The sequence below is a fragment of the Furipterus horrens genome, unplaced genomic scaffold, assembly GCF_987537825.1.
Source record: "Furipterus horrens unplaced genomic scaffold, mFurHor1.1.pri manual_scaffold_2, whole genome shotgun sequence".
NCBI lineage: Eukaryota > Metazoa > Chordata > Mammalia > Chiroptera > Furipteridae > Furipterus > Furipterus horrens.
The window spans coordinates 134,535-150,702 of NW_028327172.1; the positions used below are offsets into that span (position 1 = coordinate 134,535).

At 59.8% G+C, this 16,168-nt stretch overlaps 4 protein-coding genes across 4 annotated transcripts; all 4 read left to right on the plus strand.

The window, feature by feature from the left end:
• The first annotated feature begins 2,726 nt into the window (after positions 1–2,726).
• LOC150017281 (interferon-induced transmembrane protein 1-like) lies at positions 2,727–3,934 on the plus strand. The gene is made up of 2 exons (XM_090267411.1): positions 2,727–3,051; positions 3,599–3,934. Exons 1-2 carry the CDS (start codon positions 2,866–2,868, stop codon positions 3,788–3,790), a joined length of 378 nt encoding a protein of 125 aa, XP_090123537.1. The 5' UTR covers positions 2,727–2,865; the 3' UTR covers positions 3,791–3,934.
• A 2,126-nt stretch (positions 3,935–6,060) lies between these two features.
• Positions 6,061–7,098, plus strand: LOC150017282 (interferon-induced transmembrane protein 3-like). The gene is made up of 2 exons (XM_090292003.1): positions 6,061–6,401; positions 6,889–7,098. Exons 1-2 carry the CDS (start codon positions 6,153–6,155, stop codon positions 7,078–7,080), a joined length of 441 nt encoding a protein of 146 aa, XP_090148129.1. The 5' UTR covers positions 6,061–6,152; the 3' UTR covers positions 7,081–7,098.
• A 2,253-nt stretch (positions 7,099–9,351) lies between these two features.
• On the plus strand, positions 9,352–10,388 carry LOC150017283 (interferon-induced transmembrane protein 3-like). Its single transcript, XM_090292010.1, has 2 exons — positions 9,352–9,692; positions 10,180–10,388. Exons 1-2 carry the CDS (start codon positions 9,444–9,446, stop codon positions 10,369–10,371), a joined length of 441 nt encoding a protein of 146 aa, XP_090148136.1. The 5' UTR covers positions 9,352–9,443; the 3' UTR covers positions 10,372–10,388.
• Positions 10,389–12,603: 2,215 nt separating this feature from the next.
• LOC150017284 (interferon-induced transmembrane protein 3-like) lies at positions 12,604–13,757 on the plus strand. Its single transcript, XM_090291993.1, has 2 exons — positions 12,604–12,983; positions 13,470–13,757. Exons 1-2 carry the CDS (start codon positions 12,735–12,737, stop codon positions 13,665–13,667), a joined length of 447 nt encoding a protein of 148 aa, XP_090148119.1. The 5' UTR covers positions 12,604–12,734; the 3' UTR covers positions 13,668–13,757.
• The last annotated feature ends 2,411 nt before the right edge of the window (positions 13,758–16,168 follow it).

The following is a 16,168-nucleotide window of genomic DNA, read 5'->3' on the forward strand; positions in this document are numbered from 1 at the left end:
TTCTTTGTCATTTTGTCACTCTTTGTTGCCGTTTTACGGTCTCTACACTCCATGGCTGGCATTACCTACACCGATATGCACAAATCTCTGTGCAGTCTGGAAACCCTCGGCCCCACACGCTTGTCCCCCTCGTGCCAGAGCCACTGTGTTGGTCCCCAGGCGTGTGTGCCGGTGGTGACCCACCATGAGCAGCAGGAGGACACGCCGGGCAGGGATCCCAAAGCCCATCCCTCCAGCCAGTACCCGGGCAAACGTGATCAGAAGGGACATGCTCAGACTCTGGATTGTGTTACCAGCTCCCAGGACCCAGGGGAACGCCGAGTCAAGAAAACACAGTGGCATCTCAGCGGCACACTGAAGAAAACCTTCATTTAATGGCATCAAAAAATAAAATACTTAGAAATCTAAGCAGGTAGGTGCTGTAACCTGCAGAACGCTGAGAGAGGAACGGGCTGCGTGGCTGGAGAGACGCGCTGCGTTTTGTGTTCGCAGACCTGACCGGCAGGTGCCTGGCAACCACTGTCAAAGCCCCCACTGTTTTCTGGTTTCAGAATTGCATATGCTGCCCTGGGCGGTGTGGCTTAGTGGGCTGGGCATCGTCTTGCAAGGCAGAAGGTCGCGGGTTTGGTTCGCGGGCAGGGCACGTGCCTGGGTTGCAGGCCAGGTCCCCATCGAGCCACGCGAGAGCAGCTGGTCGATGTTTCTCTCCCTCTCTTTCTCCCTCCTTCCCCTCTCTCCAAAAATAAATAAAATCTTTTTAAAAAGGGGAATGAAACCCCTGGCTGCTGTGGCTCAGTGGATTGAGCGTCGGCCTGCGAGCCAAGTGTCGCTGGTTTGATTCCCAGTCAGGGCACATGACTAGGTTGCACGTCAGGTCCCCAGTTGGGGGCGTGAGTGAGAGGCAACCACACAGTGATGCTTCTCTCCCTCTCTTTCTCCTTTCCCCTCTCTCTAAAAATAAATAAATTAAAATTTTTTAAAAAAGGAGAATGAAATGGATAATGTGACCTGAAATGTATGTGGAACTGTCAGGCCAAAACAGTCTTGAGAAAGAACAAGTTTGGGACGCCCGCTTCCTGATCTCACAGCTGCTGGGACCAGCACGTGAGGACACGCGTGTAGCCCGCAGAACAGATTTACGAGTCGATTCTTCTCAGGGCCACTCGTTTGCCGCAGTGAGGCTGGACCCTTACCTTACGCACGATGCAGACACTCACTCGGGGTGGCCCACAGACCTGACACAGGGGCCACAGCTGATGGAGAGACATGGGTGTGACCCCGCGGCTCCTCCTCTCTGACGGCAGCGACAAGAGGAAACACAGGGCACTCGCGCTTTGGCAGAGGGGCACTGAGCGTGCCCGGAAGGACCGTCAGGACAGTGCAAAAATGAGAGAAATACTGCAGCTTGCAGGTGTGGCGAGGGGCTCGGGCTTGGAGCAGAAGCAAACGATGACATTTCAGTGGCGCCGCCGCCGCCGGGAGGCAGTGTGCCAGGGACTCTAGCCCCCTTCTCCCCACGCACGATGGCCGGCCAGCACCCACTCCTCCCAGACGGCAGGCCTGCCCTTCCAGGAGCGTGCAGAAGAGCGCTGCACCCCGAGACCCGCCTCCCTGGGCAGTGGGCCCCTGTACTTCTTCGCGGACAACAGCTGCACTGCAGGGCACCCCCTTTTGGCACAACATCGCAGGACCAGCTCAGGGGCACCCTTCCGCCGGCGCAAGCTGAGCTCTGGGGCTGCAGGGTCCTGGGCTGCACCCAGGAGGCACCCAGCCCCACCTGGAGCCTGGACGTGGGAGAGGAGGCCTGTGGCAGCTGTGGTGTGGGCTGTGGGCGGGTCTTCCCTGGGCCGGAGGGTGGGGTGAGCGTGACCACTGGCAGGGGCCCTACACGGGGACAGGGAGACCTGCACAGTCCTGGGCCCGGGGTGGGGAAAGTGGGGGCCATCACCAGGCTGGAGAAAGTCTCCAGGGCCACCACAGCTCTGTCAACTAAGAAATGTTCAAACTCGTAAGAATTTTTATGAGTTTGAGCCAAACTAATGACAGTTGCCCAGAAGCAAAATCTCAAATGATAGAGGAGATGCTCCAGAACAGGGCAGCTTTGCACCTTATTTTTACTCTGCAATCGAAAGAGGAGGCGTAAGGGGTGACCTGAAATCCACAGTTGGGGACCTTTGGGCCTGGAAGGAAAGAGCAATGACAGACGCTGCTTTTCCACAGTTGGGCACAGGACAGTTAACAGTTAACAATTAACAGGATAACAATAACAATGTGGGGATTTGTGGTCCTGGTGCAGAGCCTCTGCTCTGAGGGGTCCGGAAAAAGGAAATCTGACATTCCAAAGGGGTGTTATCATGGATGCCAGAAACGACAGACTGACTCAATTAAAGACTGACCTTTGTCCGGAAAAATACCAGGCTAGGACATGACTCCCCGCCATCGACTGCTCTTAATTAGAAAGTTTTAATTTCAGACCATCCTATATGGTTCCTGTCAGTCTCTGAGTGTGTGAGGCTGTCCCGCAGGCCTCCCTTGGCTTGTCAGCGTTAGTATGTGGCTCCCTTTTTCATCCACTGCCCTCAGGGAGGGAACAAGTCCTAATTGAGCAGCAGAGGCAGGAAACACCCTCAGACCCACCCTATTAACTGTAATGTGATACTCAATTGTTTGTTCCACCTCCTAAGACCCAGCCAGATCACCAGTTTTGAAAACCCAAGGAAATAGAAACTTCTGAGAAATCAGAACTACCCCAGAGAGGGAGGGGCCTGGGTCTGTCCCAGCACCTAAATCCACCCTGCTCAGGTCTCTGCTGCAGGAAGCGTCCACTTCTTCACTTGGGAACGTACCTGCTCCCCAGAGCCAGAGATGATCAGGGAGGAACATGAGGTGGCCAACCTGGGGGCGCCCCAAGGCCCAAGACCCGTGATGTCCACCGTGGTCAACATCCAGCCGGAGACCACGGTGCCCGACCACATCGTCTGGTCCCTGTTCAACACGCTCTTCTTCAACACCTGCTGCCTGGGCTTCGTGGCGTTCGCCTACTCCGTGAAGGTGGGTGGTGGGGTGAGCCCGCAGAGGTCCTGCCCACGTGGCCCTGGGGACGGGGGCTCCTAGTGAGAGTAGTTTTCCGTGTGTAAATGGGTGTGTGTCGGGTCAGGGTTCGGTCCCAGTGGGAGTCCGAGGTGGGCTGCACGGACGTGCATGTGGACAGGAGGGTCGCTACCATCCCCAGCCGCTCCCCTTCCTCCTAGTTAGAGAAATTGCATCCTTCATACGCACCAGTCAGATCTCAAGTCTGGGTCAGAAAAAGGAAAATATCCTCAAAGAGCAAACCCCTGGTGGGGTGAGGCCAGCAAGGGGGCCAAGGCAGGGGGAGGGGGAGCCCTGGGTCCCCAGGAGAGGCTGAGAGGCTCTGAGGGAGGACCCACGAGGCCCTGACCTGCTCAGGCTCCAGGGAGCGGGCAGAGGAGGGTCCTGATCTGGCTGAGGGGCAGGTGGGGGCTGCTCTGGGCAGGGGCCAGCAGGGAGGACCTGCATCTCAGCACCTGGCTCCCCCAGGACCCGCTCCAGGCCCCCCTCACCCTCTCTTCTCCCACAGGCGAGGGACCGGAAGATGGTGCGTGATGTGATCGGGGCCCAGAGCTATGCGTCCACCGCCAAGTGCCTGAACATCTGGGCCCTGGTCTTGGGCATCCTTGTGATGGTGGGATTCATTGTTCTCCTGGTGATTTTCCTACCGGCTGCCATTCAGGCAATAGTGCAGGCCAGGCAGAATCCCAGAGGCTACTAGTCGCTGCCCACGGCAGGTGGACCACGTCCTGCCCTCCCACTCCTGGCCCCGCCCCCGGCGCCCACCGCTTCACGCAGCACTGTGCACAGACACACCTGTCCGCCGCTGAACCCAATAAAGTGCACTCGTATGGGACCGTGCCAACATTTCTGTCATGTGTGGAATCTAATGAACAAACTTTACTAAGGCACAACATAGAGACAGACTCACAGGGAAGCAGGTGACAGCTGGGTGGGTCAGGGGAAGTAGTGGTGGCAGAGGGCAGAGGGATGAGCAATGGTAAGGGGAAAATTACGATAAAAATAAACTATTAAAAAATAGAATTCAATAAAGTACCAGTAAAAGATTTTTAAAAAGAAAGCCCGCTTCCGCCTGCTCCCCTGCACAGGACTCCCTGAGGCCGCGATGCTGTCGGGACACCTCCGACCTCCGTTTCTGGTCGACACAGCTGAGGCGCAGGCTGTGGGCAGGGAGGCTCCTGGGAGGGGTGTGGGGTCTGGGTGACGCCTGGAGGGGCCCTGCATGGGGCAGCGACAGCCACACAGGCTTGGGGCCGGGGGCGGGCGCGGCGGGAGTGGTGCACCAGAAAAATAATCTTCCCTTCTGAAACCACGGAGCCAGCTCCAAGCGGTTCTTTCCGACGTCCCGGGACCCCGAGTGGCTTTCAGAGACAGCCGACCCAGACTGCCACCTCGACCTCCAGCTGCACCGAGAAGCCAATCTGTGTGCGGGCGCCCACACGGCCCCAGGCCCCAGGCTCGGCCGGACCCCAGACACGGGCCCCTTTCAGAGGCGGGGTGTCTTCGGTCCAGGCGCCCCCGATGCTGACACCCCATGCCAGCCTGGCTCCCCCATCCCAGCCCCGCAGAAACCCTCAGCGTAGCCCAGGGAGCCAGGCAGAGCCAAGAAACTGTTAGGTCTCCCAGCTTCTTGGTGGTGCCTTCCCAATCAAGGAAACTCCTTCCTCCAAGCTGTGCCTCCTGAGACTCGGCCTTTTGCAGCATCGGGCATAAACACGGGTCTTCCTTAACCGGGAGGGTCTCGGCTGACATACCACTGGGTTCAACACAGGTGAGCTGCAGGAATCCAAAGTTTCATAACTACGTGTGCTCCTACCCACCCCGAGAGACCCAGAACACTGAGGAACCCAGAAGGGCCCCAGCCACACCCTTCGATGCCATCTTCAGCGAAAACGCAAAGCACAGGCTGGGGTGGGGGCTCGGAGGACGGAAGGGGACAGGACCAGGAACAGCACAGGGAACAAGGGTGCGTATCACACAGTTGTCTCTGGCTTCGGCATGACACCGGCTTCCAGGACTGAGCACCCCCCTGCCACAGGGGAGGCTCCCTGCAGGTGCCAGAGCCGCCCCGACGGGGGGCCTCGGTGTCCTGTCCGAGCGTCCCCACGTTGTACAGTCAGCCTAACCGTTCCATCCTTACGTCACAGAAGTGCACTCCCAAGGGGGAACTCTGCTCCCCTCCTGTAAGGGACAGAGAAACTGGTGACTCTCGGGCCCCCCGCAGGAAATGATTAGCAGCAAAGGACAGGTGTCACTAAATCTTGGATTAGGGGGTCCCCGAGCCAGAGTCAACAGCGTTAGCACACTTACAGGTCAGGAGGGGGCATTCACACAGCCCAGCGCCAATGCCTCTGAGACCAAAGGGGGGAAGATACTCATCACCAAAGGCAGGGAAGTGGGAAATGTAGCTGCACAGCTCAGAAAACATTTTAGGGAACTTTCCAGGGGCGCTGGAGAGAGACCTATAACCAGATTAGCCTCAGTTAAGCACTACCCTCAGGTAAATGGGTTAATAGTGTTGGATTGTAGTCCGGATTATCCAGCAAATGGAGAAACAAGGGAGAAGGGAGGAGGGGGAAGGGGTCGGGGCTCCTCCTGTTAGTGTAAGGTCATTTGCTTTCCCTGCTCTGGGCGAGCATATCTTTAATTCGCGCACCCAGCTCTGCAGATCTGCGAGTAAACAACGCCTGGCTACTGCTCAAGTCCTGTGTCCTGGTGTTTTTATTGTGAGCATTTCTCTCCCTTCAGCCGAGTGACCCAGACACTGGAGAGAAGTCCCCAGGGCCCGTCACACTCCTGACGAGGAGCTGGGGTACCTGAGACAAGACCTGGGCCCAGGGGCACGGACAGGAACCCCGACCCAGGCCCTGGGCCTTCCTGTGACTCCCAGGCTCTGTAACTTGATGCTCCGCAGGCCCCGCCCTCCAGGGACACAGCCAACCCTCAATTTCGCAGACTCCAGGAAAAGCAAACTCTGGAGAAATCGAAACTACCAGGCGCGAGAGCACCCACGAGCTCACTTCATCCCGGGGCCCTGAGCACAGCGCCTCTGTCTTGGGACCATGAACCGCAGTTCCCAGCAGTTCTTCACCAGCCCCCACGCCGGAGTCTCCCCATCCTACGAGATGCTCAAGGAGGAACACGAGGTGGCCGTGCTGGGGCCTCCCAGGAACTCGGCGCCCGTGACAACCACCGTGGTCAACATCCAGCCGGAGACCGTGGTGCCCGACCACATCGTCTGGTCCCTGTTCAACACGCTCTTCTTCAACACCTGCTGCCTGGGCTTCGTGGCGTTCGCCTACTCCGTGAAGGTGGGTGGTGGTGTGAGCCCGCAGAGGTCCTGCCCATGTGGCCCTGGGGGGTGGGGAGCCCACGTGTGTGCACCTATGTGTGTGCACGTGTGTGTGCATGTGTGTGGGTCAGGATGAGGCTGCAGCAGTTCCCTGCTGACCATCCCAGAAGTGACATCCCTCAGAGTCAACACGTGTCCCCACGCTCTGTCGAGAGAACAAGAGAACCCTGAAACCATGACCCCTGGTGGGGTGAGGCCAGCAAGGGGGCCAGGGCAGGGGGAGGGGGAGCCCCGGGGCCCCAGGAGAGGCTGAGAGGCTCTGAGGGAGGGACCCACGAGGCCCTGACCCGCTCAGGCTCCAGGGAGCGGGCAGAGGAGGGTCCTGATCTGGCTGAGGGGCAGGTGGGGGCTGCTCTGGGCAGGGGCCAGCAGGGAGGACCTGCATCTCAGCACCTGGCTCCCCCAGGACCCGCTCCAGGCCCCCCTCACCCTCTCTTCTCCTCCAGTCTAGGGACCGGAAGATGGTTGGTGATGTGATCGGGGCCCAGAGCTATGCGTCCACCGCCAAGTGTCTGAACATCTGGGCCCTGGTCCTGGGCCTCCTTGTGGGCATTGGATTCATTGTTCTCCTGGTGTTTGTGCTCCCGCCTGCCATTCAGGCAATAGTGCAGGCTGGGCAGAATCCCAGAGGCTACTAGTCGCTGCCCATGGCAGGTGGACCGCGTCCTGCCCTCCCACTCCTGGCCCTGCCCCCGGCGCCCACCGCTTCACGCAGCACTTTGCACAGACACACCTGTCCACCGCTGAACCTAATAAAGTGCACTCGTATGGGACCGTGCCAACATTTCTGTCATGTGTGGAATCTAATGAACAAACTTTACTAAGTCACAACATAGAGACAGACTCACAGGGAAGCAGGTGACAGCTGGGTGGGTCAGGGGAAGTAGTGGTGGCAGAGGGCAGAGGGATGAGCAATGGTAAGGGGAAAATTACGATAAAAATAAACTATTAAAAAATAGAATTCAATAAAGTACCAGTAAAAGATTTTTAAAAAGAAAGCCCGCTTCCGCCTGCTCCCCTGCACAGGACTCCCTGAGGCCGCGATGCTGTCGGGACACCTCCGACCTCCGTTTCTGGTCGACACAGCTGAGGCGCAGGCTGTGGGCAGGGAGGCTCCTGGGAGGGGTGTGGGGTCTGGGTGACGCCTGGAGGGGCCCTGCATGGGGCAGCGACAGCCACACAGGCTTGGGGCCGGGGGCGGGCGCGGCGGGAGTGGTGCACCAGAAAAATAATCTTCCCTTCTGAAACCACGGAGCCAGCTCCAAGCGGTTCTTTCCGACGTCCCGGGACCCCGAGTGGCTTTCAGAGACAGCCGACCCAGACTGCCACCTCGACCTCCAGCTGCACCGAGAAGCCAATCTGTGTGCGGGCGCCCACACGGCCCCAGGCCCCAGGCTCGGCCGGACCCCAGACACGGGCCCCTTTCAGAGGCGGGGTGTCTTCGGTCCAGGCGCCCCCGATGCTGACACCCCATGCCCGCCTGGCTCCCCCATCCCAGCCCCGCAGAAACCCTCAGCGTAGCCCAGGGAGCCAGGCAGAGCCAAGAAACTGTTAGGTCTCCCAGCTTCTTGGTGGTGCCTTCCCAATCAAGGAAACTCCTTCCTCCAAGCTGTGCCTCCTGAGACTCGGCCTTTTGCAGCATCGGGCATAAACACGGGTCTTCCTTAACCGGGAGGGTCTCGGCTGACATACCACTGGGTTCAACACAGGTGAGCTGCAGGAATCCAAAGTTTCATAACTACGTGTGCTCCTACCCACCCCGAGAGACCCAGAACACTGAGGAACCCAGAAGGGCCCCAGCCACACCCTTCGATGCCATCTTCAGCGAAAACGCAAAGCGCAGGCTGGGGTGGGGGCTCGGAGGACGGAAGGGGACGGGACCAGGAACAGCACAGGGAACAAGGGTGCGTATCACACAGTTGTCTCTGGCTTCGGCATGACACCGGCTTCCAGGGCTGAGCACCCCCCTGCCACAGGGGAGGCTCCCTGCAGGTGCCAGAGCCGCCCCGACGGGGGGCCTCGGTGTCCTGTCCGAGCGTCCCCACGTTGTACAGTCAGCCTAACCGTTCCATCCTTACGTCACAGAAGTGCACTCCCGAGGGGGAACTCTGCTCCCCTCCTGTAAGGGACAGAGAAACTGGTGACTCTCGGGCCCCCCCGCAGGAAATGATTAGCAGCAAAGGACAGGTGTCACTAAATCTTGGATTAGGGGGTCCCCGAGCCAGAGTCAACAGCGTTAGCACACTTACAGGTCAGGAGGGGGCATTCACACAGCCCAGCGCCAATGCCTCTGAGACCAAAGGGGGGAAGATACTCATCACCAAAGGCAGGGAAGTGGGAAATGTAGCTGCACAGCTCAGAAAACATTTTAGGGAACTTTCCAGGGGCGCTGGAGAGAGACCTATAACCAGATTAGCCTCAGTTAAGCACTACCCTCAGGTAAATGGGTTAATAGTGTTGGATTGTAGTCCGGATTATCCAGCAAATGGAGAAACAAGGGAGAAGGGAGGAGGGGGAAGGGGTCGGGGCTCCTCCTGTTAGTGTAAGGTCATTTGCTTTCCCTGCTCTGGGCGAGCATATCTTTAATTCGCGCACCCAGCTCTGCAGATCTGCGAGTAAACAACGCCTGGCTACTGCTCAAGTCCTGTGTCCTGGTGTTTTTATTGTGAGCATTTCTCTCCCTTCAGCCGAGTGACCCAGACACTGGAGAGAAGTCCCCAGGGCCCGTCACACTCCTGACGAGGAGCTGGGGTACCTGAGACAAGACCTGGGCCCAGGGGCACGGACAGGAACCCCGACCCAGGCCCTGGGCCTTCCTGTGACTCCCAGGCTCTGTAACTTGATGCTCCGCAGGCCCCGCCCTCCAGGGACACAGCCAACCCTCAATTTCGCAGACTCCAGGAAAAGCAAACTCTGGAGAAATCGAAACTACCAGGCGCGAGAGCACCCACGAGCTCACTTCATCCCGGGGCCCTGAGCACAGCGCCTCTGTCTTGGGACCATGAACCGCAGTTCCCAGCAGTTCTTCACCAGCCCCCACGCCGGAGTCTCCCCATCCTACGAGATGCTCAAGGAGGAACACGAGGTGGCCGTGCTGGGGCCTCCCAGGAACTCGGCGCCCGTGACAACCACCGTGGTCAACATCCAGCCGGAGACCGTGGTGCCCGACCACATCGTCTGGTCCCTGTTCAACACGCTCTTCTTCAACACCTGCTGCCTGGGCTTCGTGGCGTTCGCCTACTCCGTGAAGGTGGGTGGTGGTGTGAGCCCGCAGAGGTCCTGCCCATGTGGCCCTGGGGGGTGGGGAGCCCACGTGTGTGCACCTATGTGTGTGCACGTGTGTGTGCATGTGTGTGGGTCAGGATGAGGCTGCAGCAGTTCCCTGCTGACCATCCCAGAAGTGACATCCCTCAGAGTCAACACGTGTCCCCACGCTCTGTCGAGAGAACAAGAGAACCCTGAAACCATGACCCCTGGTGGGGTGAGGCCAGCAAGGGGGCCAGGGCAGGGGGAGGGGGAGCCCCGGGGCCCCAGGAGAGGCTGAGAGGCTCTGAGGGAGGGACCCACGAGGCCCTGACCCGCTCAGGCTCCAGGGAGCGGGCAGAGGAGGGTCCTGATCTGGCTGAGGGGCAGGTGGGGGCTGCTCTGGGCAGGGGCCAGCAGGGAGGACCTGCATCTCAGCACCTGGCTCCCCCAGGACCCGCTCCAGGCCCCCCTCACCCTCTCTTCTCCTCCAGTCTAGGGACCGGAAGATGGTTGGTGATGTGATCGGGGCCCAGAGCTATGCGTCCACCGCCAAGTGTCTGAACATCTGGGCCCTGGTCCTGGGCCTCCTTGTGGGCATTGGATTCATTGTTCTCCTGGTGTTTGTGCTCCCGCCTGCCATTCAGGCAATAGTGCAGGCTGGGCAGAATCCCAGAGGCTACTAGTCGCTGCCCATGGCAGGTGGACCGCGTCCTGCCCTCCCACTCCTGGCCCTGCCCCCGGCGCCCACCGCTTCACGCAGCACTTTGCACAGACACACCTGTCCACCGCTGAACCTAATAAAGTGCACTCGTATGGGACCGTGCCAACATTTCTGTCATGTGTGGAATCTAATGAACAAACTTTACTAAGTCACAACATAGAGACAGACTCACAGGGAAGCAGGTGACAGCTGGGTGGGTCAGGGGAAGTAGTGGTGGCAGAGGGCAGAGGGATGAGCAATGGTAAGGGGAAAATTACGATAAAAATAAACTATTAAAAAATAGAATTCAATAAAGTACCAGTAAAAGATTTTTAAAAAGAAAGCCCGCTTCCGCCTGCTCCCCTGCACAGGACTCCCTGAGGCCGCGATGCTGTCGGGACACCTCCGACCTCCGTTTCTGGTCGACACAGCTGAGGCGCAGGCTGTGGGCAGGGAGGCTCCTGGGAGGGGTGTGGGGTCTGGGTGACGCCTGGAGGGGCCCTGCATGGGGCAGCGACAGCCACACAGGCTTGGGGCCGGGGGCGGGCGCGGCGGGAGTGGTGCACCAGAAAAATAATCTTCCCTTCTGAAACCACGGAGCCAGCTCCAAGCGGTTCTTTCCGACGTCCCGGGACCCCGAGTGGCTTTCAGAGACAGCCGACCCAGACTGCCACCTCGACCTCCAGCTGCACCGAGAAGCCAATCTGTGTGCGGGCGCCCACACGGCCCCAGGCCCCAGGCTCGGCCGGACCCCAGACACGGGCCCCTTTCAGAGGCGGGGTGTCTTCGGTCCAGGCGCCCCCGATGCTGACACCCCATGCCCGCCTGGCTCCCCCATCCCAGCCCCGCAGAAACCCTCAGCGTAGCCCAGGGAGCCAGGCAGAGCCAAGAAACTGTTAGGTCTCCCAGCTTCTTGGTGGTGCCTTCCCAATCAAGGAAACTCCTTCCTCCAAGCTGTGCCTCCTGAGACTCGGCCTTTTGCAGCATCGGGCATAAACACGGGTCTTCCTTAACCGGGAGGGTCTCGGCTGACATACCACTGGGTTCAACACAGGTGAGCTGCAGGAATCCAAAGTTTCATAACTACGTGTGCTCCTACCCACCCCGAGAGACCCAGAACACTGAGGAACCCAGAAGGGCCCCAGCCACACCCTTCGATGCCATCTTCAGCGAAAACGCAAAGCGCAGGCTGGGGTGGGGGCTCGGAGGACGGAAGGGGACGGGACCAGGAACAGCACAGGGAACAAGGGTGCGTATCACACAGTTGTCTCTGGCTTCGGCATGACACCGGCTTCCAGGGCTGAGCACCCCCCTGCCACAGGGGAGGCTCCCTGCAGGTGCCAGAGCCGCCCCGACGGGGGGCCTCGGTGTCCTGTCCGAGCGTCCCCACGTTGTACAGTCAGCCTAACCGTTCCATCCTTACGTCACAGAAGTGCACTCCCGAGGGGGAACTCTGCTCCCCTCCTGTAAGGGACAGAGAAACTGGTGACTCTCGGGCCCCCCCGCAGGAAATGATTAGCAGCAAAGGACAGGTGTCACTAAATCTTGGATTAGGGGGTCCCCGAGCCAGAGTCAACAGCGTTAGCACACTTACAGGTCAGGAGGGGGCATTCACACAGCCCAGCGCCAATGCCTCTGAGACCAAAGGGGGGAAGATACTCATCACCAAAGGCAGGGAAGTGGGAAATGTAGCTGCACAGCTCAGAAAACATTTTAGGGAACTTTCCAGGGGCGCTGGAGAGAGACCTATAACCAGATTAGCCTCAGTTAAGCACTACCCTCAGGTAAATGGGTTAATAGTGTTGGATTGTAGTCCGGATTATCCAGCAAATGGAGAAACAAGGGAGAAGGGAGGAGGGGGAAGGGGTCGGGGCTCCTCCTGTTAGTGTAAGGTCATTTGCTTTCCCTGCTCTGGGCGAGCATATCTTTAATTCGCGCACCCAGCTCTGCAGATCTGCGAGTAAACAACGCCTGGCTACTGCTCAAGTCCTGTGTCCTGGTGTTTTTATTGTGAGCATTTCTCTCCCTTCAGCCGAGTGACCCAGACACTGGAGAGAAGTCCCCAGGGCCCGTCACACTCCTGACGAGGAGCTGGGGTACCTGAGACAAGACCTGGGCCCAGGGGCACGGACAGGAACCCCGACCCAGGCCCTGGGCCTTCCTGTGACTCGCAGGCTCTGTAACTTGATGCTCCGCAGGCCCCGCCCTCCAGGAACACAGCCAACCCTCAATTTCGCAGACTCCAGGAAAAGCAAACTCTGGAGAAATCGAAACTACCAGGCGCGGGAGCACCCACGAGCTCACTTCATCCCGGGGCCCTGAGCACAGCGCCTCTGTCTTGGGACCATGAACCGCAGTTCCCAGCAGTTCTTCACCAGCCCCCACGCCGGAGTCTCCCCATCCTACGAGATGCTCAAGGAGGAGCACGAGGTGGCCGTGCTGGGGCCTCCCAGGAACTCGGCGCCCGTGACAACCACAGTGGTCAACATCCAGCCGGAGACCGTGGTGCCCGACCACATCGTCTGGTCCCTGTTCAACACGCTCTTCTTCAACACCTGCTGCCTGGGCTTCGTGGCGTTCGCCTACTCCGTGAAGGTGGGTGGTGGTGTGAGCCCGCAGAGGTCCTGCCCATGTGGCCCTGGGGGGTGGGGAGCCCACGTGCGTGCACCTATGTGTGTGCACGTGTGTGTGCATGTGTGTGGGTCAGGATGAGGCTGCAGCAGTTCCCTGCTGACCATCCCAGAAGTGACATCCCTCAGAGTCAACACGTGTCCGCACGCTCTGTCGAGAGAACAAGAGGACCCTGAAACCATGACCCCTGGTGGGGTGAGGCCAGCAAGGGGGCCAGGGCAGGGGGAGGGGGAGCCCCGGGGCCCCAGGAGAGGCTGAGAGGCTCTGAGGGAGGGACCCACGAGGCCCTGACCCGCTCAGGCTCCAGGGAGCGGGCAGAGGAGGGTCCTGACCTGCTGAGGGGCAGGTGGGGGCTGCTCTGGGCAGGGGCCAGCAGGGAGGACCTGCGTCTCAGCACCTGGCTCCCCCAGGACCCGCTCCACGCCCCCCTCACCCTCTCTTCTCCCACAGGCGAGGGACCGGAAGATGGTGCGTGACATGACCGGGGCCCAGAGCTATGCGTCCACCGCCAAGTGCCTGAACATCTGGGCCCTGGTCTTGAGCGTCCTTCTGATCATCATTTTAATCATTCTTATGGCCACTGGCTTGCTGGCGTTGAGTACTCAGTACCAACGTTACGAGAACAGAAACTATCACAGAGGCTACTAGTGGGGCCGGTAGCTGGAGGCGTCCCCTTCTCACCGCCGTCTGTAGGCGCATGTGCCTGCACCGAATGCAATAAAGGACGTGTCCGTGACAGTGCGGTGCTTGTACCTGGGGAGGGGTCCTGTCAGAGTCCCAGCCGGCCCCTGGGGTGAGCCCAACCCCCACCCACCTGCTTGCTGCCCTGGGGGTGGGGTGGAGCTTCTCCTCTGGGCTTACCTGCCCCTGCCCCCCAGCTGGGGGCAACAAATGGAAGAAGGTTTGGGGTGAGGCTCCCTCCTTCCCAGAGGTCTGAGCCCTGACCCAGGATGAGTTCATCTGAGGAACAGAGGCCCTGGCTCAGAGCACCCTTGACCCCAAGGCCCCCATCAGCTGCAGAAGGCTGCAGGGCACATGACTTGAGGAGTCACAGGCCACGTGTCTAGGGAGCCCCGATACTCCCTGCTCTCCCCATGGAAGAGAAACCCTGGGGTTTAAGCTCTGTATCTGGTTTGTCAGGCTTCCAGATGTGGGGCAGTAAGGGGCGTCCCAGGGCAGAGCCTGCCCACAGCCAGCGGGGCAGCAGTGTTGGCAGCTGGGCTGGCCAAGCCTGCCCCTCCCTCCCTGTGCACCGGCCCCCAGCTGGGGATCCTGCGCACCCCTCACCCACACCCCCTATGGGCCCCAAGCCCTGACGCCCACAAAGCCAAGGCCCATGACAACTGGGAGGGCCAAGCCTGTGGGTTGCCTGCCCTGCCCACCCCCCGTCGGCCCTGCCCCCCACATGGTGACCCAAGGCTCCCGGACACCTCAGACACCTCAGGGTCACTGCTGCCTCCAGGCTCTTTTTACAAAGCAAACCCTCGTTTTCTCTAAGCAACGGTGCTGCAGAGCGTTTATATGAAGGTGGAAGAGGCTGGCTGAGCAGGGCGTGTCCCCCACCGGTGGCTCCCCATAGACCACCTGCTGGGCGTTCTGCTTTCTCTGAGGGGACAGGCAGGAGAGCAAAGGGCACCATCCCCCCGGCTGGGCCTGCGTTTCCTGCGTGCCCGGAGCAGGGCCGGGTCCCAGCCTCAGCTCTACCGCATCTGAGCCTCGGGGTGTCAGGGGCAGAGCGCTTCCTGCACTGAAACGTGCGTTTCATTGTCTGTTTTGTTCTTCCTCTTTTTTTGGAGGGGAAGGTCCCTGCTAGGCCCCTTTCCAGTCGGAGAAAGGACCAAATGTCGTGCTTATAGGGGGGACTAGAGCATCTGCAAATACTTAGGGGAACACACAGGCCTCAGGGGAGTTGCCAGGAGGAGCCCTCCCACGGCAGGTCCTGGAGGGTCCTCTGCCCACGGCCGGAGCCTGCTAGTCCCCTGCAGCCCCGCGGGGCGGGGGTCGCAGACTGAGGCCAGCTGCCTCCAACACGCAGGCTCCGTGGGAACTCCCTGTGCCCGGGAGGTTTCAGGGTCACGGATGAGAGAGAACAAATTACCCGGACACTGTCTTCTGTCTGGGAGGAGGAGAGGCGGCAGGTCTCTAGCGGAGAAGAGCGATGAATGTTCCCTCCTGGCCCCTGTTATTGAGGAGGGGACTCGGGAGATGCAAGGTCAAGACCCATGAATCATCAGTTAGCTTTAGACGCTTGGGGTGCAGCTGACAGTTGCTGCTTACAGATGTCGGTGTAAAGAACACAGTGACCAGCCTGTGTCAGGTCTGCTAAGCACCCCGACGCCGTGCTGACGTCAGGCGCAGGGCTTCATGCCTTTGTAGCCACACACTGTGTATAGTTAACTGAGAGATTAGAAAAAGCAGAGCAAGCTTCAGAACATATGACGCATTTTTAAATCCAATTCCCACGGGGACCCTCGGAGAGCCCTCCCAGCCTTCCTTGTATTCCGGTCACGTCTTACGAGGCTCTCAGGACCCCGGCTGGCAGCTTGGGCTACAATTCTCGAAACCGCATAGAATGAACCCCCACACCAGAGGGGCTCCAGAGGGCCTTCCGACTGCTGACAGCCAAGCCCAGGCTGGTGCGAGGTGAGGCCTTTGGTGGGAGGGCATCTGGAATGCACACGCCAGGCCCGCCCTGTCCTGAACCCACGGGGCACTGGGCACTGGCAGCTGTGAGGCCCAGAGAAGCCAGTTCCCTCAGACTTCACACCGGGGCCGGGTGCGGAGAGCAGGGTGTGGAGTGGGGCTCCCGCCCCGTGAGCAGCAACACCGCCTCGGGGCTAGGACAGGGGCGCCCGTGGGGTGGGGGCAGAGGTGGGGGCAGTGCTCTGTAAAAGACTGTCCACGCCCCGCCCTGACCGGGTGGCTATGTGCGCAGGCTGGGCATCGCCAGAAAAGGGATGGGTCACGGGCTTGATCCCTGGGTCGGGTCGGGGCGCCTACAAGAAGCAACCGATCAAGGTTTCTCTCTCACGTCGGTTCCCCTCCCTCTCTTTCCCCTCCTTTCCAAATATTTGAAAACCAACTGTTCAGTTTCTATGGGAACAGGGCCAGGGCCCGTGTGGGCTTCTCCAGCACAGGCGGAGGCAGGA

What these genes read in the sequence shown, in the direction of transcription:
- LOC150017281 (XM_090267411.1), top strand. Translation starts at nt 2,866, where the DNA reads ATGATCAGGGAGGAACATGAGGTGGCCAACCTGGGGGCGCCCCAAGGC. An exon ending in CGTTCGCCTACTCCGTGAAG is followed by an intron (nt 3,052 to 3,598) that starts GTGGGTGGTGGG and finishes CTTCTCCCACAG; the next exon opens with GCGAGGGACCGGAAGATGGT.
- LOC150017284 (XM_090291993.1), top strand. Translation starts at nt 12,735, where the DNA reads ATGAACCGCAGTTCCCAGCAGTTCTTCACCAGCCCCCACGCCGGAGTC. An exon ending in CGTTCGCCTACTCCGTGAAG is followed by an intron (nt 12,984 to 13,469) that starts GTGGGTGGTGGT and finishes CTTCTCCCACAG; the next exon opens with GCGAGGGACCGGAAGATGGT.
- LOC150017283 (XM_090292010.1), top strand. Translation starts at nt 9,444, where the DNA reads ATGAACCGCAGTTCCCAGCAGTTCTTCACCAGCCCCCACGCCGGAGTC. An exon ending in CGTTCGCCTACTCCGTGAAG is followed by an intron (nt 9,693 to 10,179) that starts GTGGGTGGTGGT and finishes CTTCTCCTCCAG; the next exon opens with TCTAGGGACCGGAAGATGGT.
- LOC150017282 (XM_090292003.1), top strand. Translation starts at nt 6,153, where the DNA reads ATGAACCGCAGTTCCCAGCAGTTCTTCACCAGCCCCCACGCCGGAGTC. An exon ending in CGTTCGCCTACTCCGTGAAG is followed by an intron (nt 6,402 to 6,888) that starts GTGGGTGGTGGT and finishes CTTCTCCTCCAG; the next exon opens with TCTAGGGACCGGAAGATGGT.